At 41.2% G+C, this 23,018-nt stretch overlaps 1 protein-coding gene and 1 long non-coding RNA gene across 2 annotated transcripts in view; one reads left to right on the top strand and one right to left on the bottom strand.

Moving 5' to 3' along the window:
• LOC134201541 (uncharacterized) overlaps positions 1–18,925 on the bottom strand; it is a 315,836-nt gene extending 296,911 nt beyond the window's left edge. Inside the window, exon 1 of the long non-coding RNA XR_009976887.1 lies at positions 18,657–18,925. This is a non-coding gene — a long non-coding RNA (uncharacterized LOC134201541). The remainder of the gene's footprint in view (positions 1–18,656) is intronic.
• Positions 1–23,018, top strand: part of LOC101740640 (dual specificity tyrosine-phosphorylation-regulated kinase 2) — a 212,287-nt gene that overhangs the window by 171,892 nt on the left and 17,377 nt on the right. The window contains exons 2-3 of the mRNA XM_038020824.2: positions 18,935–19,091; positions 20,666–20,851. Coding sequence (XP_037876752.1) covers positions 18,935–19,091; positions 20,666–20,851 — 343 coding nt within the window. The remainder of the gene's footprint in view (positions 1–18,934; positions 19,092–20,665; positions 20,852–23,018) is intronic.

The following is a 23,018-nucleotide window of genomic DNA, read 5'->3' as shown; positions in this document are numbered from 1 at the left end:
CGTGAAACCGTTATGCGCGTGCTCTTAACCCAGATAAAGTTGCACGCACTGTTGTATTGTTGCGTTCCGTTCGCAGCGGCCTCGTCATTGCGAAGGTCGTTCGATGCCGTAATCACGTTTTCAATTAAAATATATAATTGAAGATATGCAGATTTCAGGAGATGCGATATTATATGAGGCCTATAAAATCAAAGGCAGTTAAACGCCTTAATGTCGTAAAATGGATTAACAATGACGCTATCTTGTTTAGTTAGTTGGACACGCTTTAGTGTTTTCATGTTATAACAAATGCAGCTAAATCTCTCACAAATTCTTTATAAATATGCTTTAAAATAAAGAATATCGTAGTTATCCGAGCAAAGTTATTTCCGCTTCTCAAACCCGGAGTGTTGCTAACACTGGCCCTAGCAAGAGCAGTACTTCGATGGATCGGGAGGATCCGTAATGACGTGTTTAGGGCCGATTTTTGTGGTTTACCTGAATATTTGACAGACTTGGATTTAGCTGCCTTTGATTTTATAGGCCTCATATGCGACTAGCTGTACCCGTCCGCTTCGCTGGGCATTTAAAATTAACATTATTATTTCTCACCCTCACAAAGATTCTCATCATTAACGCCCCCGCAACTGGCGTAGGGAGTCTAATACTCATATAAATATTAGCGTATCCATTAAGTACGTGTATTTTCTACATGGATACCAAGTTTCAAGTCAATCGGATACATGTTTTAGTAGTTATAGCGGAACATCCGAAAAACCCCTGTAGATTTATATATTAGTATAGATCCACCATTTCGAGGCCAATTGAATGAATTCGTCGTGGACACGAACTCAAATGATAGTCTTTTTTTTTCCTATCCTCTGACGGATAGGAGAGCTCACGGGCTCAACCTGAGAGAATTTGCTAGCACTGGTTTATTCTAACACTCTTTTTACAGGTGGTAGGACCTCTTGTGAGTCCGCACGGGTAGGTACCACCGCCCTGCCTATTTCTGCCGTGAAGCAGTAATGCGTTTCAGCTTGAAGGGTGGGGCAGCCGTTGTAACTATACTGAGACCTTAGAACTCATATCTCAAGGTGGGTGGCGCATTTACGTTGTAGATGTCTGTGGGCTCCGGTAACCATTTAACACCAGATGGGCTGTGAGCTCGTCCACCCATCTAAGCAATAAAAAAATCATAAAAAAACACAAGCCCTAACAAGTAATATTGCCCCATCGAAAAGGAGACCAAGAGATCGTGACAATTTACTTCATTAAGTTGTCACAAAGTTAAATTGTTTTGTTTTTATTTTTATTTCTGTTTTATGACTACGACTTCCCTGATGTAAAGGAATAAACCTTTTACGGCACGTCCAACTACCAGCATAATGTTACGAGATCACGAATGAATAGAATGAAAACGAGTGTAGAAAGAGCGGTTCGTTCATTTGTCGAGTGTTAATGACCCTGACAGTAGCCCTACCACGAAGTTCATATTCGATTCCGGTTCCGTGAGAGATATCCGGTGTTCGGATTCTAGGTATACTTGTTTTTTTTTTTTTTGTATTGGGTTTCTGGCACCTGGGATACAGAAGCAAAACCCAACCCTGGGCCGCTTAATGTGAATTTTGATTTGTTTGACCATTATGAAGTTCTAGAAATAATTCTTCGTCTTATATCTCGAACACAACGATGACATTCTTCAAACGAAATTTCAGGATAATAATGCAAACTAGACAACGGGTGCCGTTGCTCTTGCTAGGGCTAGTATCAGCAAATTCGCTAGGCTAGAAGAACTAGGCTTCGCTAGGCTAGGTTAGCAGCTAGTATAAACCATCGTATAACCTCGAGGTTATACGATATTACTAGCATATGTAGGCAAAAAAAATGGGTGACGATGACTTTGAATTAATCTTTAATTAACAGATCATCTGATCATATTCACGGCTGCTTTCTTTTTCCTACCTCAGCTGATGCTCTTGAGACTATTTCAGCGTCACCGGGCGAATAGGGTAAGCTCACGGTGCTCAAACCTGTCGACGTTGCTAACACTAACTCCCGCAAGAGCAGTGCTTCGTAGAATCTACCAACGGATCGGAAACTGCCACTCACTTAGAAGATCAAACAATGGGCTGTGTCTGTGGGTTAATTTACTTGCCAAGCCCTTCGAGAGCGATAACCGGTCACCGTTGCGGAGATCCATCCAGGAACACGGCAATTTCGAGACTAGCTCAAGCCGTTTCCTACAAACTTTCATCTTCGATAACCGCTAAAGGTCTTCATAAAATCACTTTTTTTAAGATTTCTGTTGGCTCGGAGGCCTTTCTAGTTTCACCAGGACAGATGGGCGAGCAAAGGCTCAGCCAGGAGGGAATAAAATCACTTGTGTCACGATTCGACGAAGACCTCCCCGAAACAAATTATTCATATAAAAATATAAATATTTAAACGTTATGCCAATTTACGCACTCGGAAATGTCAATCAACATAATTAGCGCATGTATTTTAGTAAATAACGATCCTGTCCTAATTAATAGAGCTGATGAGTTAATATATGAAGATGGGAAAAGTTTTTTCTTTAAAAATATGAAATTAAGATTTGAGCGTGTTGAGTAAGCTTCTTTTGCTTACCTTGAAATATTAAAAGGCAGTTTCGTATCGATTGAATAACAGCCTATATACCTTTAGCATCAAATAATCGTTTCTATGCAGCGATAGGCAAGGCGGTTACGCTGATGAGTAGTAGTTCTGCAGAACCCAGAGTCCCATAGAACGGTTTCAACGTCAACACACTGGATGACCAATTGCGATTACATACATATCTCACAAAACGAATACATCTTCAAAATTCAAAATTCAAAATCAATTATTTCAACTTAGATGTCAGTATGACACACTTGTTGAATGTCAAAATACAAATAACAATGTTAACTCTACCACCGGTTCCAAAAAAAGCCACAGTCCTGAGAAGAACCGGCGAAACAAACTCAGCGGGCTTTTTTTTTGTTTTTGTTTTTTCTCAAATATTTTCTTTTTTTTAAATAAATAAAAATATTTACAATAAAAGAAAAAACAAATTACAATTAAAAAAATAATAATAATAATAATGAAAAATGAAAAGGCCAGGAGCGAGCGCCTTGTTTTTGTTATATCTATGTCTTATTATTAAATAATCGGTATTAAGTATTTTAAAACGAGGAATATAGCAAAAGTGCACTTAAAAATTGAAACTAGGTATCTTCGCAACAAAACAGATTCATTGCTCTTGAAATATATTTAACGATCTTCTAAATAAACACGTTCAAGTTTATTGTTAAGCCAACCAGATTGTTCACTGTAAAGTCAGTCAGTCGGTCTTTGTGAAGCACCGAATTGTTTTTAGATTTATTTGACGTTTTCTCGGTAAGCGAACAGAGTAATAGAAGTTATACGTAAACGTAATCGCTTTCGCGTATTTTCATCCCTATCCAGTAATAAGCCAGCTGGAACCATTTTCGTTCAACGTAAAGCATATTTCTCGTTAGTAATTGTATTTATGTCAATAGCTCAAAATGCCTTCTTTTTTTTATCGCTTATATGAGTGGACGAGCTCACAGCCCACCTGGTGTTAAGTGGTTACTGGAGTCCATAGACATCTACAACGTAAATGCGCCACCCACCTTGAGATATTAGTTGTAAGGTTTCAGTATAGTTACAACGGCTGCCTCACCCTTCAAACCCAAACGCATTACTGCTTCACGGCAGAAATAGGCGGGGTGGTGGTACCTAACCGTGCGGACTCACAAGAGGTCCTACCACCAGTAACCAGTTTTATTTTACAATACTATAATAGGCGGGTGATCATACCGCGTACCTATACTATATATCAGTTACAATGATGTCGCTTGAGACGTATAAGCGAAATGTTAATTGAATTATAATAACGGCTACACTCCGAGTATAGCCGTTAGTATAATATGAAGGCTTGATCGCCGCCATGAACCATTCCGAACTCGACCCAACATCAGTACTCATTAATAGCTGGACAGATTGAAGTCATCTGGACAATCACAATCGCCGTCTACACCAACGATATCTCTAGGTATTTCAGAGTACTCTCTTTTCCCCTGGTAAAATAATCACTTCTACTTTATAGTTACGAAATATCACATCTTCTTCTGAGTCGGTCTCTTCATTGCTGAAAGTCGGGTCTAGTTTGAAATGTTGACTTATGCATAATACTTCCCCACGTCTTCCTGTCGTGCCCGGTCTTTATAGCCTCGATTATTAGCAGACCGTGGAGCGTCTTTACCAGATCAGACCATCGGGTAGGTGAGCGTTCGCGTGATCTTCTCCCGTCAACCTGACAAACTACCATCAGCTTCTCTTAAGTTATCGGAGCGATGTGACCGAAGTATCACATATAGCTTATTAATTGTAATCCTTATAGCATTGTAAATAATGAACGATTTTAGAAGTCTACTGTTTTTTTATTTTTTAGATGGGCGGACGAGCTCACTGCCCCCCATCTGGTCCTTACTAAAACCTAGAGATATCAACAAAGCAAATACCACCATTCACCTCGAGAAATCTGCTCTTAGTCTCAGTATTATAAGCAAAGGTTGCCCCACCCTTCTAATCGAAATGCGTTTCTTGTTCACGGGAGAAATAAACAGGTGCTGTGGTGAACATTCATAAGAGACCCAACCGCCTTCAAGACCATTTTTTTTACCTTTCCATTATCAGATTTTGTACATGTCACAAATTCCGCCACTTATATTCGTATATATAACTTTAAAACTGAACTGACGTCAAAAGGGAATTACACACCTTTATTGTTGTTTCATTCGCGCATAAACTGCTTTCTATATCAGATCATAATGCATTAACGTCTCCTGGAATATGTTGTATTATAATCTTACTACAATGCGAACGAGGAAAATGTTTAATAACAATCGAATTTTCCTAGTATTTATTTAAAACCAAACACTGGTATATAAATATAGATGTGTATTTTGAGTAATTTTACCTCGGATTTTGATTTAATATTGATGTGGGTGATATTTTAAATGTTTTAACGGATGAATAATAATAATAGTGTAAAACGCATTCCAAACTTATTGTGCTCCGTTTTTGAGTTGTATTTATTTTAATACCAAATGGGAACCTCACAAAGTAAATTTAATGTAGTCGGTTGCATCCAGATGGTTAGATCTAATCTATTTATATAAAAAATATACATAAGTAATGTTGCATAAATAATACATATTTACTGTCGTGTATTTTCAAGTATATTTTTTATTACAGAAAAAATATTTACTTTTGAAAGATTCTGCTTGAATAGCTCGAAGCAGAATTTATTTATTTTAACTATGAATGAAGATAAAGGACTAAAAGCTTTTAACTATTATAATATTTTTAACACTGTGTTAATTATTTAGGTAATGTATTAAATTACTGCCATTTATGTCAAATTCTGGTACACATTCCGAAAACGTTTCTAATCTATATATACCTATAAAAGAAAGTCGTGTTAGTTACACTATTTATAACTCAGGAACGGCTGAACTGATTTGGCTGAAAATTGGTGAGGAGGTAGCTTAAAACCAGGAGAAGGACATAGGATACTTTTTATCACGTTCCCGTGGGACGCGACATATAACGTGGTATAACAAAACGCAACTGATATGGAATAATAAAACGCAACTGACAGCTAAACGTAATATATTCTATGGTTAATTATAGTAGAATTTTGAAGTTGACCGGTTGATGTGTTTGAAACAAACCGTGTGGCGGAACAAAGTTCGCCGGGTCCACTAGTACATAATAAAAAAGGAAGCTTTGAAAAACACGCATACTTGAGTTGGTGAACTTTTTGTACATTTCGGCTATGGAATGAGCTCCCCTCCACGGTGTTTCCCGAGCGTTATGACATGTCCTTCTTCAACGAGGCTTGTGGAGAGTATTAAGCGGTAGGCAGCGGCTTGGCTCTGCCCCTGGCATTGCTGAAGTCCATGGGCGACGGTAATCACTCACCATCAGGTGGGCCGTATGCTCGTCTGCCTACAAGGGCAATAAAAAAAAACAAAAAAAAAAAAACATTTTAATTTTATTATATGAGCTCCCGGTGATCTGGAGTGAATAGACATCACAAAAGAAATGTCGCTGTCCATTTTGAGACATGTTTAAGCATTTGAATGTTTCATGACACAAAGCAGCGAATCGATTGAAAACGCGCAACCTCAGGACTCGGAGGAGTTAGTAGAAATTATAGCCTCACTTATTTATCTACAAATACCAACATGGCAGTAGTTTTAGTATTGGTAACACTTCATTAATAGACGAACCGAAACCGGATGTTACCATTAACTCGGGTTATTTAAAGGAAGCGAGGTGTATCTGCAATGACAGGAACTCGAAAAGATTTACGAGAGAATTATTTCCTTGACGTCAGTTGTTGTAAAGTCACACGAACGTAAACGCGAAATGATTAATTTTGAAATATTGTAAGTGGCCGGGATGTATTTACGGTACTTCCCCGAGCGTCATGTGGTTATGGTGTTGCTATACCACTAATTGTAAACATAATTTTCGTATGTGATGCATCCGCTTTTAGCGACCGATTAAATTTTCCAATATCAACTCATATACATTTGGAAATCGAGCGGTAGGCTTATACATACTTGCCTGTGTACCTGCTATTAATTTTGCGCATCTAGTTTTTCATCAGGTGCGTCATTGGCAAATCTTATCCGCGACGGGGCTACGCAAAGCTGCCATCACACGAAATATGCCTTGTCGGATCCTCCGGATTCACTCTCGATGGTTTTAGGTCTCTCAAGCACCGGTCACCGTCCTCGTCGAACTTGTCGATTACGACGAAGAGTTCGATGAGCGAACGAATCCATAGACGCATCCCACTGAGTTTCTCGCCGGATCTTCTCAGTGGGTCGCGATTCCGACCCGGTGGTAGATTCTGCGAAGCATTGATCTTGCTAGGGCAAGTGTTAGCAAATCCTCTCAGGTTGAGAGGACTTACTAACACCTACCCGTCCGGGTGTAGCTGGAATAGCCTCTTAGACTAACAGCGAACAGGTAGGGAAATAAAAACAATTGGCATTTTCCTCGGCAACTATGAAAAAGATCAGAATTTCATAGAAATTTAGTTGCATAATTAATTCATCAACAAATTATATTGCCGAAACTTATTATTATACATACGTTAACAGGCGTGAGACAATTTGCGTGACGTATGCACGTAACATTGTAAATGACTTGAAAATACAGTTAGACGTATGCGCCCAGTCCCGGAAGTGCAATATTTTCAATGGGATGCACATATGCCAACTTCGATCAAGGTTATACGATTTACATGTCAATTTTATACATAGAAAACGGATATCCTAATTCACACAGTGTTAAAATCTTAACCTAAACGATATGTAATTATAACCGAAATTCACAATATACTTACATGTAGTAAAGTTCCGAAGAAAACGATAAAATATAACGAAATATTTTAATCTTATGATTAACACTCTCAAGTTCCTACAACTCCGTCATCATTCCAGTAGGTGACATGATATAACTCTCTAGTTGTGTGTGGGCTTAGGAATTTGTGCATCAAATTCTAAACTTAATCGGTGACTTCAAAAAAGTGGTAGGATGATATTTGTATCGCTTGTGTCACAGTTCATACAAACATATAAATAAACGGACTACTAAACATTATATTACATACATTTTGGTAAAATTTTCGAAGGTACAAAGCCAGCGATAGAGTGAAAGACCGTACGGAGAATTAAAATTGGTTTATTTTTTGTAAACTTAGATCCGAGTATAAATAAAATAGGTGGTCTTATTGCTTGATAACTAATATAAGAACAAAAGTTAAAAAAAAACAAAGAAATTTTGAAAATCATGATTTCAATTGGATGAATTTGATTGAATCTCTTCCTTTGAAAAGTAATAAAAAATAGTACAAATGATTTTAAGTATCATATATTTGAATAATAACGTAAAATAGCAAAAAGCTTAATAAATAAAAAGTCATATTTAAAAGCACCCAACAAATGTGTGAATTTTGAATAAATTCTTAGAAAGTCATATTTAAAAGAGTTCGTAACTAATAGTTAATTAGTTTTAAGGAAAGCTGCCAAACGTTCATACATAAAGTATTACTCCATTTGACTTGAGAAGGTAAATGGAGGAGCTGATTCGTAAACATTGGGTGTAGTTTTGAGTTCAGAGACCAAATTGTAAAATCTAGATTTCTTGAAGCCCTATTCACTGTTGTATTGTATTGCACGTACGTGACATGTCTTCGTATTGTAAATGTATAGTTAAAGACATTCTTTCTTTCTTTTTCAACTATAAAAAATAAATACAGTGAATGTTTACTTATTTATAAAATAACTAGCTGACCCGGCAGACTTCGTAGTGCCTCAATCGATAAATAAAATACCTATGCTTTTGTATAAAATAAACTTAAAACAAACAAAAGAAATCGATCCGACGGGGGACACATCAAAGGAAAAAGACATTGTTATTTTTATTGAATTCCGAGCATTTTCATATTTATCTACCTTTTGAACCTTCTCTTTCCACAAATAATTCAAGACCAAAATTAGCCAAATCGGTTCAACCGTTCTCGAGATTAACGAACAGCAATTCATTTTTATATATAGAGATGTAATGCATACTTAAAATATTTTTACCTAAGTTATCGTGGTTTAGTTGATAAGAAACTGGTGTACTTATACCGAACAATGCTATGTCCCTATTCAAATTCCGTACCTACGTATATAATACCTATTTAATAAATTTTAGGAATGACTTCGATGATATAGGCGTATAGTGACATCATCATTCTCTTGCCCTTCCATACTTCTCTGTCATATACCATTTCTTCGCTCACTCCCCTCTTACACATATCGTCTTTCACGCTATCCATCCATTTCTATTTAGGTCTACCTCTTCCTTTACATCCTTCCACATTCATAGTTAACACACTCTTACCAACCTGCAACCTGATGGTATTGAAGCAAGAACTATTCACTCAAAACGGCACCTTAAATTTTCTGACGTCAATGGAAGAACGATTGTGACATTTCTTTAGAAAATTGTGCGTCCAACTGTAATAAATAGGTGAAAATTTTCGTTTACCGGTGTTTCTCCGAAGCGCCGCGGCATTGGCATCGCTCCAGATCCATCATGCAGCACCTGTGTGGCCCTGACATGTTGAATCGCGATAAAGGGCTCGTTCAAGGAAAACAAAAAATATCCTAGTAAGAATTTAGAAAAAAAAACGCATTGGCATTTTAGATTTTATTTACAGTCCAATATTAAAATTAGTAATTATTTATCACTACATAGTATAAAACAAAGTCGCTTTCTCTGTCCCTATGTGTGCTTAAATCTTTAAAACTACGCAACGGATTTTGATGCGGTTTTTTTTAATAGATAGAGTGATTGAAGAGGAAGGTTTATATGTATAATAACATCCATTAAATAGTGGAGAAATCAATAATAAATTACAGTTTCCGAAGCGAAGCGAGGGCGGGTCGCTAGTACAAATATAAAACTAACCGAATTTGGTATTTATGGTCGTTTAAGTTTAAAAAAAATTGTTACTTATTGGATTTTTTTTTTCGATTATAAGATTCAGATAAAATAATTAAATCAAATTGTACGTCAGTTATCCTTCATACTGTTAATGATTTAAGAAAAATGTTATGACGATAGAACTTATGCTCGAATAGAACCATTACATATGAAGCTTCCTCACTTATGTTACAACAATAGGCTATTCAAGGATGATCAGAATCGCTCGTGCGTCACGGATTATACGTTCCTCATTAGTTTGTACTAAATGACTAGACGACTGACAAAGCAAACTGATAGTCCAATTGCACACAATACTAACTTTGAGCATTCGTGACCGAACTTTTTTTTTCTTCTTTTTTATTGCTTACATGGGTGGACGAGCTCACAGCCCACCTGATGTTAAGTGGTTACTGGAGCCCATAGACATCTACAACGTAAATGCGCCACCCACCTTGAGATATAAGTTCTAAGGTCTCAGTATACATAGTTACAACGGCTGCCTCACCCTTCGAACCGAAACGCGTTACTGCTTCACGGTAGAAATAGGCAAGGCGGTGGTACCTACCCGTCCGGACTCACAAGAGGTCCTACCACCAGTAATTATGCAAATTATAATTTTGCGGGTTTGATTTTTATTACACGACGTTATTCCTTCACCGTAGAAGCTAATCGTGAACATTTGATAAGTACGTATTTCATTAGAAAACTTGGTACCCGCCAGCGGGATTCGAGCACCGGTGCATCGCTAGATACGAATGCACCGGACGTCTTATCCTTTAGGCCACGACGACTTCTGTTAAATGGTTTTATGGAAAAGACTAGATAAATATTACGATTACGTCACAGCCGACGCCATAGTCGTTTATTAAACTGCATCCGAGACTCCAAGCTCATCGAAAAATCTACGCACGCAACGGAGAAGTTCAGGTTATGTATGCGTGTTTATGGACTACAGTACCGGCTTAATGCAAGGGAAGACGTGAGGTCGACTCTCCGGCCGGGCGGGACGGCCGAGTCAATAAATAATATCATCGTCTATTTATACTTTCCCAGTTTCCTGACTGTGACTACAATGCAAGTGTGATATTATGGTATTATAATACCTATTGTTTACATTAATATTCCGTTATACTATTGGAGTCGTGCAATTGACGCACACTCCATTGTTTTGTGTTTGTGGGTGCGTTTTAATACTGTTTTCCAATTCTCTGGAACATTTCTTAGAAAGCAATAATTGCTTAAGCGAGTGGGTGGGTGGAAGCTTTTTCGATTGTGTCCATACATTGTTATCTTATTTAATAAGTCCCTAACTGCATTTTGAAATGTGTTTGGACTAATGCGTATAATGATGTAAGCGTGTCGGCAGGATGTGATCATGTAAGTTTTTTTTCTAAGTACATATATACACACATATACATACATTACTTATACATACATATGTATGTATAATGTATGTATTTATACATATGTATGTATGTATTTGTAATATATACGCATCTATAACGTAATCACGAATACTGAATACGAACTGATAAGATGATAAAAATGCGTTTGTCTTTAACGTTTTCCTACTAGGGACAATCAATAATCAATTATAATAATACTACTTTCCAATTATTGTTATCCAATTATTTCTTCAGTTTCATTGCTTGGATTGGAGCCTAAAAACATATACATAGTTACGTTGTAAATAGCAGAGTAACATTTTCATTTAGTATTTCAAAATAATTTTTGAAATAAATTCTAATTAATAGCAGTTTAAAAATAATAATAATGTGAAATTTCATTTTCATTTCAATTTCATTTTAGCGTACTGAATGTTAACGCCTATTATAAATGATAGCCTATATTCATAAATAAAATACTAAGACTATGAACTTGTCCTATACAAGAAAACAATGTGGTTTATGTATTGTGAAGGCAATTAATTGGTTTTTGTTATTTTTATTTGATTGGTAAGGCTATCCTATCATATGGTGGTGTATATGATCTTGCTCGTAACCGTACTCGTCGAACTCGGCAAAGAGTTCGACGTGCAACCCAACCTAAACATCAGCCCGCTGAGTTTCTCGCCGGATCTTCTCAGCGGGTCGCGATTCCGATCCGGTAGTAGATTCATTCGCGAAGCAGCTACTCTTGAGTGGTTGGGTCTCCTTTGGAGGCGCTCGGGTAGCTGTTAGCAAATCCCACTCCTCCTGTCTAAGCCCTTGCTCGCCAATCTGCCCTGGTAAAACTGGAAAGGCCTCCGGGCCACCAGTAATCTCTCAAACATAACAAAAAATTATCTTGCAGATGTCGAGAATGACTTTGACCAGTCTGAAAGCAATGCAAAGAGAAGGCCGACCACAAACAACAAAATATGGTTTATTATAAACTATAATGTTTAACAAATACAAAACAATAGGTTACCAGATACGTTAATTAATGTCTTGAAATCGTTACAAATGTGTTAATGTGAATTAATCGGCATCCAAAATCGTATAAAATTTTGAAATCTTCCACGCGCTCTGTGTTGTAACGTATCTCTCTCTCACTCCATTTATAAATGTTTAACCGATGTGCTCAGTGACTGCGGAAAGCTCAAAAAAACGCGTAAAGCTGGGAAAAAAAACCACCGAAAGTTTTTTTTTTTTTTTTTTTATTGCCTTTGTAGGCAGACGGGCATACGGCCCACCTGATGGTGAGTGGTTACCGTCGCCCATGGACTTCAGCAATGCCAGGGGCAGAGCCAAGCCGCTGCCTACCGCTTAATACACTCCACAAGCCTCGTTTGAAGAAGGACATGTCATAGCGCTCGGGAAACACCGTGGAGGGGAGCTCATTCCATAGCCGGATGGTACGTGGCAAAAAAGATCTCTGGAAACGCACTGTGGATGACCGCAGTGGCTCCAGGTAGTATGGATGAACTCTACTCCGGTGGCGGGCGGTGCGATGGTAAAAACGAGACGCTGGTATCATCTCAAACAATTCCTCAGAGCACTCCCCATGGAACATACGGTACAAAATACAGAGGGAACCGAAGTCCCTCCGCAGACCCAGAGGCTCCAGGTATTCAGAACGTTGATAATTCTTAAGCTTTAATCAAATAAAAGCAACGTTAAATCGTAAACCTTGTTTCATATAACGTAACAGTTGGTTAATTGACCGGCATAACATTTCTGTAAGTACGTATAATATCATTCGACGTTTTTGAACTATTTTTACACGTGCCTTTTCCTTGCCTTTTCTACCTTAAATGGGCCCTATGCTTGTGCCATTTCGAGGGCAGTAAAAAAATGTAATCTGGAGGTTAGTTGCTATAGTAATTTCGCTAGATTACTTGTCTACATATTAGGACAGCATACTGTTCTACCCATGTTCTACCGACCAAAGTAGATTATTTCTTAGATCGGCCGATAATGTTAAAAATGCGTAGTGTAGATACTCACCTCCAGATATTATGTTTAAGTCTTAGAATCTTACATGTCGCGTCCTTACGCGGCTAGTGTATACAGCACACTCGATGTCAATCCAATCTTACCTAAAAAATTCACGCACTCGAGATTAGTGGAAGTGTTTAAAATTCCTCTTCACGAGAAAACTAACTTACGTTACGGTGTTATATGGTTATTAAGTCCTGAACGAAAATAAACTGAGAGATGGATATTTACGAGCTATTTAGGTAGCGGCTTGCACATCCCCTGGAATTCTGGGTTCTATGAATTGCTGTCCTTCAAGCGAGGCTCAAGTGTTTACGGGCGGCGGTGTCTACTTTCCATCAGATAGGCTGTAATATTGTCTGAATAAAAGAAAACAGAGCACATTTATTAAAATAAGTCGAGTGTCACTTCTCCACACAATGTAGATGAAAATCAAACGAAGGATCTAATAAAAACGCATAGATTACAAACATGCTATGCATAATTTATGTAGAAGTTTATGTGCAGAAATAGATAAGATCTCATTCCGATAGAGGCACCCGTCACGTGCGGACGTGCTCATCGTCCACTCGATCGCCCGGTCTTTGTTCGCCCGGCTTTTGTTAGCCCGGCCATTGTTCGCGCGGCCTGTGTTTGTGGTACATCTGCCGACTAAGTGCTCTTTCTGGAAGTTTTTATTTGTTTTGTTTCCTTTTGTTGTTTCTGTGTTCGTGGTACATCTGCCGACAAAGTGGTTTCCTGCAAGTATTTATTTGTTTTGTTTCTTTTCGTAATTTCTGTTTTGTTGTGCTTTTTCTTTGTCCTGTAGTAATCGCGCCGCATTGCCACCTGTGTTCAATAGAACCGCTCAGGTCCGAGAAGTTGGGGCCTCGCCGCAAGGCGAGTGTTTTCAAGACCCGGGGCCGCCCCACCTGGGTACTCAGCGATCATGGACGCTGTATTCGCGGAATTCCTCCGACTTCGCCACCCACAGCTCGCCTCGGAGTTTTTGGCCTTCAAGGCCAATCACACTGCGAGCCCTCTCGAGGACTCCGCCGCGCTCGCTGCTCCTGCGTCGCCTGTACCTGCGTGCAGAGCTTCTGCATTGAGCACCGCAGCCTCTGTCGTGCCTGCCGCTCCCGTGTCGCCTATACTGGCGAGAAAAGCTGCTGCGTCGTCCGCCGTGACCATCGTTTCAGCTGAGCGATCATCCGCGGCCTCCGTCGCGCCCTCTAAAACACCTACACTTGCTCGTAGGTCGCCTGCACCCGCCTCCTCGTGCTCCGACTCTGACTCGGACATGGAGGTCGACCTCGCCCCCGCCTCATCGACGGATGGATTCACCCTGGTACAGAAGGGTAAGAAGCGTGCCGCGGAGTCTCGAGCTCCCGCGGCCGCTAAAATTAGCAAAGCCGTGAACGCGTCGCGCCCCCGCCCTCAGACTCCCGTTGCGCCCCCAGCCCGTGCCACTCCGTCGCCGCGTCCGGTGGCACAAAATAAAACCCAGACCCCTCCCCCGGTTATCCTTCAGGAGAAGGCAGCTTGGGATCGAGTTTGCCTGGCCCTTAAGGCCAAAAATATAAATTTCACGAATGCCCGTAACCTCGCGAACGGCATTCAAATTAAGGTTCAAACACCCGACGACCATAGGGCCCTCTCTTCTTACCTCCGTAAGGAGCGTATAAGTTTCCATACGTATACGCTCCAGGAGGAGCGCGAACTCTGCGTTGTAATACGCGGAATCCCTAAAGAGTTAGATGTAGAGCTCGTAAAAGCCGACCTGTTAGAACAAGGCCTACCAGTGAATTCTGTGCACCGCATGCACACCGGTCGCGGTAGGGAGCCATATAATATGGTTCTAGTCGCTCTCCAGCCCACCCCCGAGGGTAAGAAAATCTTTAACACACAGACCGTCTGTAGGCTCTCTGGTATCGCCGTCGAAGCCCCCCATAAAAAAGGCACTCCTAGCCAGTGCCATAACTGTCAATTGTACGGGCACTCTTCCCGTAACTGTCACGCGCGCCCCCGATGTGTTAAGTGTTTGGGCGATCACGCCACGGCCCTCTGCACTCGCGACCAAAAAACCGCGACGGAACCGCCTAGCTGCGTCCTGTGTCGAACACAGGGTCACCCCGCGAATTACCGTGGTTGCCCCCGAGCCCCTAAAATAAATCGCCGCGTCGCCCGCCAAAACCGCCTCCGAGCTTCCGGCCCAGACATCAAAGCCTCGGCACCCTCTGCGTCGCAGGCTAAGCCAGCGTTCGTTCCGGCGGCGGTGCCCAGTGTCTCGGCCTGGGCAAAACCGCTGCCGTACACGAACACGGCTACAACTCCCTCCTCCGCGATTCGTCCCGCCCCCGCGACTCGTCCCTCTCCCGCGACTTGCCCTCCGACCGCGTCCGACAATCTCGCTTTAGCGATCGACTTCTTTCAGTCGATCAACTTTGAGCGCGTTAACGCTTTGGGCGACGCCATTCGCGCTGCCTCCACTGCACAACACTTTATCGCCGTTGTGCAGGAATACGCCGACGTATACGCGTCATTAAATACGTACGTCCTCCCCTCACTCCGCCGGTAATCAATGGCGTATATAAGTAGAATAAAGCCCCTATCCGTAACGATAGGATTTTTTAACGCTTACGGTCTCGCAAATCAACGTGATCAGGTTTCTGACTTTTTGCGTGACCACCAAATTGATATCTTTTTAGTGCAGGAGACCCTACTTAAGCCCGCGCGCCGTGACCCTAAAATCGCGAACTATAACATGGTCAGGAACGACAGGCTCTCTGCCCGTGGTGGTGGTACCGTCATTTACTATAGAAGAGCCCTGCATTGCGTCCCGCTCGATCCTCCCGCGCTCGCTAATATCGAAGCATCAGTGTGCCGAATCTCACTGACGGGACACGCGCCGATCGTTATCGCGTCCGTTTATCTTCCACCGGATAAGATCGTTCTAAGCAGTGATATCGAGGCGCTGCTCGGTATGGGGAGCTCTGTCATTCTGGCGGGCGACCTAAATTGTAAACACATCAGGTGGAACTCACACACCACAACCCCGAATGGCAGGCGGCTTGACGCGTTAGTCGATGATCTCGCCTTCGATATCGTCGCTCCGCTAACCCCGACTCACTACCCGCTAAATATCGCGCATCGCCCGGATATACTCGACATAGCGTTATTAAAAAACGTAACTCTGCGCTTACACTCGATCGAAGTAGTTTCAGAGTTAGATTCAGACCACCGTCCCGTCGTTATGAAGCTCGGTCGCGCTCCCGATTCCGTTCCCGTCACGAGGACTGTGGTGGATTGGCACACGCTGGGCATCAGCCTGGCTGAATCTGATCCACCATCGCTCCCGTTTAACCCGGACTCTATCCCGTCTCCTCAGGATACCGCTGAAGCCATAGACATCTTAACGTCACACATCACCTCGACATTAGATAGGTCATCGAAACAAGTTGTAGCGGAGGACTTCCTTCACCGCTTCAAATTGTCCGACGATATTAGGGAACTCCTTAGAGCTAAGAACGCCTCGATACGCGCCTACGACAGGTATCCTACCGCGGAAAATCGTATTCGAATGCGTGCCCTACAACGCGACGTAAAGTCTCGCATCGCCGAAGTCCGAGATGCCAGATGGTCTGATTTCTTAGAAGGACTCGCGCCCTCCCAAAGGTCTTACTACCGCTTAGCTCGTACTCTCAAATCGGATACGGTAGTAACTATGCCCCCCCTCGTAGGCCCCTCAGGCCGACTCGCGGCGCTCGATGATGACGAAAAAGCAGAGCTGCTGGCCGATACATTGCAAACCCAGTGCACGCCCAGCACTCAATCCGTGGACCCTGTTCATGTAGAATTAGTAGACAGTGAGGTAGAACGCAGAGCCTCCTTGCCACCCTCTGATGCGTTACCACCCGTCACCCCGATGGAAGTTAAAGACTTGATCAAAGACCTACGTCCTCGCAAGGCTCCCGGTTCCGACGGTATATCCAACCGCGTTATTAAACTTCTACCCGTCCAACTCATCGTGATGTTGGCATCTATTTTCAATGCCGCTATGGCGAACTGTATCTTTCCCGCGGTGTGGAAAGAAGCGGACGTTATCGGCATACATAAACCCGGTAAACCAAAAAATCATCCGACGAGCTACCGCCCGATTAGCCTCCTCATGTCTCTAGGCAAACTGTATGAGCGTCTGCTCTACAAACGCCTCAGAGACTTCGTCTCATCCAAGGGCATTCTCATCGATGAACAATTCGGATTCCGTACAAATCACTCATGCGTTCAACAGGTGCACCGCCTCACGGAGCACATTCTTGTGGGGCTTAATCGACCAAAACCGTTATACACGGGAGCTCTCTTCTTCGACGTCGCAAAAGCGTTCGACAAAGTCTGGCACAATGGTTTGATTTTCAAACTATTCAACATGGGCGTGCCGGATAGTCTCGTGCTCATCATACGGGACTTCTTGTCGAACCGCTCTTTTCGATATCGAGTCGAGGGAACCCGCTCCTCCCCACGACCTCTCACAGCTGGAGTCCCGCAAGGCTCTGTCCTCTCACCCCTCCTATTTAGCTTATTCGTCAACGATATTCCCCGGTCGCCGCCGACCCATTTAGCTTTATTCGCCGACGACACGACTGTTTACTATTCTAGTAGAAATAAGTCCCTAATCGCGAAGAAGCTTCAGAGCGCAGCCCTAGGGCTGCGCTCTGAAGCTTCATTTTCGGAAGCATAGACATCAACCCAGCGAAAAGTACTGCGGTGCTATTTCAGAGGGGAAGTTCCACACGGATTTCCTCCCGGATTAGGAGGAGGAATCTCACACCCCCGATTACTCTCTTTAGACAACCCATACCCTGGGCCAGGAAGGTCAAGTACCTGGGCGTTACCCTGGATGCATCGATGACATTCCGCCCGCATATAAAATCAGTCCGTGACCGTGCCGCGTTTATTCTCGGTAGACTCTACCCCATGATCTGTAAGCGGAGTAAAATGTCCCTTCGGAACAAGGTGACACTTTACAAAACTTGCATAAGGTCCGTCATGACTTACGCGAGTGTGGTGTTCGCTCACGCGGCCCGCACACACATAGACACCCTCCAATCCCTACAATCCCGCTTTTGCAGGTTAGCTGTCGGGGCTCCGTGGTTCGTGAGGAACGTTGACCTACACGACGACCTGGGCCTCGAATCAATTCGGAAATACATGAAGTCAGCGTCGGAACGATACTTCGATAAGGCTATGCGTCATGATAATCGCCTTATCGTTGCCGCCGCTGACTACTCCCCGAATCCTGATCATGCAGGAGCCAGTCACCGTCGACGCCCTAGACACGTCCTTACGGATCCATCAGATCCAATAACCTTTGCATTAGATGCCTTCAGCTCTAATACTAGGGGCAGGCTTAGGGACCCCGGTAACCGTACTCGTCGAACTCGACAAAGAGGTCGACGTGCAACCTAACCCATGCATCAGCCCGCTGAGTTTCTCGCCGGATCTTCTCAGCGGGTCGCGATTCCGATCCGGTAGTAGATTCATTCGCGAAACAATTGCTCTTGAGTTGTTAGGTCTCCTTCGGAGGCGCTCGGGCAGTTGTTAGCAAATCCCACCCCTCTTGGCTGAGCCTTTGCTCGCCCACCTGTCCTGGTGAAACTGGAAAGGCCTTCGGGCCACCAGTAAACTTTCAATCACAAAAAAAAAAAAAAAAAAAAAAAAAAAAAAAAAAAAAAAAAAAAAAAAAAAAAAAAAAAAAAAAAAAAAAAAAAAAAAAAAAAAGATAAGATCAATGTTAACATGTAGATAGTGTTTTTTTTTTATTGCTTTGTTGGGTGAACGATTTCACGGCCCACCTGGTGTTAAGTGGTTTCTGGAGCTCATAGACATCCACAGCGTAAATGCCGCCACCCACCTTGAAACATAACTTCCAAGGTCTCACTTTTAATTTAATGAACGCTTTTATTTCCTTCCAGGTGATAGACTTCGGCAGCTCTTGCTATGAGCACCAACGCGTCTACACGTACATACAGTCGCGGTTCTATCGCGCGCCTGAGGTGATGATGGGCGCCCGATACGGTATGCCCATCGACATGTGGTCCCTTGGGTGCATACTCGCGGAGTTACTCATTGGTAATTATACTTCTTTTTTTTCCAACAAAATCGAGATCCATCTGATGGTCCGAATCAGAATTGGCGGCAATGGATAGCGGTTTGTTACCATTGGAAGGGCGTATTTACAGGGCGACGGCTTTTCGGTTGGGGCTTGACAGACGTTATACAAATGAGACTTCGAACTCATGTCTAAAGGTCGATGGCGGCAATCATGTGTGATGCTTAAGGGCTCCGTACTAACGTCAGGCGAGCTGAGTTCTAACAGTCTCAGTTTAAAAAAAAACTCATCAAAATTTTTACCATGTTTTCTTTTTTATTTTCATTTTGAGTACTACAGCCTGGTCGTGGTGTGAACCTGCTCGCGACATTGCTAAAGATCTACATTATTTTTCCAAAACGATTAATTATTTTAATGCAGTTGATAGTGAAGTCAGTCATGCATCGAAGTAATTCGGGTTTTAGTACATAACGGCTTCGACTGTTACGTAACACCAGACGCACACTGTAATCGTCTGCCCATACAATACGAGTACCTATGCTGAATAATTAATTTTTAGTGAACTCTAATGTGTTCTTAACTTTAGTTTATTTCTGCCGTGAAGCAGTAATGCGTTTCGGTTTGAAGGGTGGGGCAGCCGTTGTAACTATACTGAGACCTTAGAACTTATATCTCAAGGTGGGTGGCGCATTTACGTTGTAGATGTCTATTGGCTCTAGTAACCACTTAACAGCAGGTGGGCTGCGAGCTCGTCCACCCATCTAAAAAAAAAGAGTTCTAAAGCAGTATTATGTGTCAGTTTGAGGCATGCTCATTTTTGTGACAAGGGTGTGACGGTAACACGAAAAATTCAATTAATAAAATGTTATGTGACAAATTAATTTACCAGTTAACTAGTTTATAATTCTAGCAAGTCTCAGTCGACCTGCAGTTCAGGGCGCAACTTTGTAGACGTATAAAAAAAAAAACGACTCCAACCGGTCGCGTCTACGAGTTCGCGTTAGACAGATTAAAACGTTCACTCATGAATCATTAACTATTCAGCGGTTACAAATTTTGATCCTTAAAAATGAGCCAGGTAAGGGCTTTTGATGCAGGTACATTTGCATTTAATCTTTGCATTAATTTTCAATCAGCAATGTCTCTTAGTATAACTGCAATGGAAAGGTTTTAACCTTTTTTTTTAATTAATTTGCCTAGAACTAGCACGGATAAGTGGTCTAAACCCAACCGTCTACCTTAATATTATATATTGCTGATTAGTTACTGTGAGCACTCATGAACACTTCATATTACGTACAATTTTAAGAAAAAAGAAATTAAATGAAAGCAGACGCTGCTAAAATTATTTAACTGGTTATTGTAAACAACATCATATATTATATAGAGATAATATGATATAGACATATTTTTTGTCCACTTTTACTTGTTCAATCAATTCGACACTTCGTATTTCGTTCTGTATTCGTATTTTGAAATGCCTGTTGAGGTTAATATTATATATGAAATAGTTGAATAAGAATAATCCTAAAAAAACTTAAGAAAATCACTTGACATTAGAGAAAATACAAAATCTTTTCAATGCGCATTACAGGGTTCCCCTTACTACCCGGCGAAGACGAAGCGGACCAAATGGCATGCATCATAGAGCTGCTAGGCATGCCTCCCCCCAAGTTAATAGAACAGGGGAAACGGTCAAAGAACTTCATCAGCAGCAAGGGCCTGCCGCGATACTGCACGGCAACCACCCTCGCCGACGGAACCACCGTGCTCAGTGGAGGTAAAATCAATTCGCTTAATCTTTAATTTGATTACTCTTGTACAATTAAAAAACTTCTAGATTCTTGTACTTTGTACCGTATGTTCCATGGGGAGTGCTCTGAGGAATTGTTCGAGATGATACCGTCATCTCGTTTTTACCATCGCACTGCCCGCCATCGGAGTAGAGTTCATCCGTACTACCTGGAGCCACTGCGGTCATCCACAGTGCGTTCCCAGAGGTCTTTTTTGCCACGTACCATCCGGCTATGGAATGAACTCCCCTCCACGGTGTTTTTCGAGCGCTATGACATGTCCGTCTTCAAACGAGGCTTGTGGAGAGTACTAAGCGGTAGGCAGCGGCTTGGCTCTGCCCCTAGCATTGCTGAAGTCCATGGGCGACGGTAACCACTCACCATCAGGTGGGCTGTATGCCGTAAACAAATGTATACAAATATTAAATTATAATAATGAAAACAAGCACCAGTAAATTAAACGCGATTTTTTAAACCGATAAATGAATATACTCTGACGGTGACTAATCAACATGGCTCATATACATACATTGAAATAACATTATTAATACGCTTTTATTAGCTTCAGACGTATGTATGTAACTGAATCTTCGAACATGATTTTGACCCCCTTCCAAAAGTCGGATTAACTCGAAATTTGGCATACTTATTAAGGACCGATGACAATTCAATATTTAAAACAGTTTGATTCGTTATCCCCACGCTTTTTTTACAATAATATCATTTTTTCTTAAATTATTTTTAATTCAACTTTATTAAAATTTATTTTCTATTTTTAGTTGGATTTTATATAAAAGCGTATTTTTTTAGTTTTTTAAACTACATATTATTTATTTGATAATGTGAGACACATCAGTGAATACATTTACGATACACCTTTATAGAAAGTAAATGAGAAATCAAAATAACGCGTACTTGCATTTTAGTTAAATATTATTAAGTCCGGTATCTGAAGCCGGTTTTAGAAATAATACGACTAAAGCCTCTGAGATTTGCTTTCGGTCAGTTGAAGACGTAGTCCAGAGTCTCTGGTTTGCAGATTAGTTCCATAGCTTAAATATCTAAGTCGAAATACACTCGGCGGCTTATTCGAGTGGATAACGTGGCTAAATGGCCAGCCACTTGTAAACACAAGGGATCTTTTGTACGTTCGTCTAAACGTAACTATGACATTAGATTTCTGTTTTATTTCCCGTATGTAATAGCTTGAGTAAGGTTGAAATGCCAGGGTTAGGTAGTAATGTTTTTGAAATTTAACATATCATCCTACAATTATACGAGCGTTTATTTATATCGTTAGAACAACACGCGTTGAGAAGACTCAAATGGTGTAAATGAAAGAATTTGACCTTAGTCTGAGCAAGGTTTATGATCCGACTTTCCCAATATAAATTCATTACAGTTATTTTAACGTTTGTCGAAAGTATTTCGGTTCTGTTTGTGGAATATTTTTTCAGATTTAATCTATTATTAGTACGTGGTGTTTGTAAATGTTTTGAACTAACACGGGTCTTTTTCCTTCTCTGCCTACCTCTGTAGCAAATCGTGTCTACCTCTCAAGTTTATTTGTGAAATTTCATACTGTTGTTGTGTTAGTTTTGATAAGATTCATTATTGATATCTAAAATTCACAATATTGTAATTGTTTTTATTGTCAAAACTAATAATATAACAAGCATAATCTCACACATAGAACTTTGGCAGCGTCAGAAACACAATTAAAACTTTACCTTGGTAAAAGAAGTACATAGTATATCGATGCCTCAGTTCCAAAGAGTAATATAATCATGTTGTCATAGCCTATAAGATGTCTGGTGCCGTATCAGGCGATGCGATTATGCTGTTGTTTAAATCCCGCATTCCGATACCTTTTTTTTGGGGAAATACTGTCCTGTCTATTTCTGCAATATATAAAGTACAATTGAGAATTCGTCCTCAAGTATCAAGATGTGTGTTGGCATTTACATTGTGTTGTGATGTCTATTAGCTTCGGTAACCCTTTGGGATGAAGTGAGGTGAGGTGGGCGTGAGCTCGTCCACGAAAGTATGAAAAACAAATGCTGTTGGAAGATCCCATCGAAGATCTTAATTTCAATAAAAAGTTCATTTTTAAAATCTGCATTCGATTCTTAAATTTCATCTCTGAATCAGTCT

Source organism: Bombyx mori, chromosome 27 (genome assembly GCF_030269925.1).
Source record: "Bombyx mori chromosome 27, ASM3026992v2".
NCBI lineage: Eukaryota > Metazoa > Arthropoda > Insecta > Lepidoptera > Bombycidae > Bombyx > Bombyx mori.
Note: the sequence above shows the minus strand (reverse complement) of the source record. Positions and strands in the feature narration are given on the sequence as shown.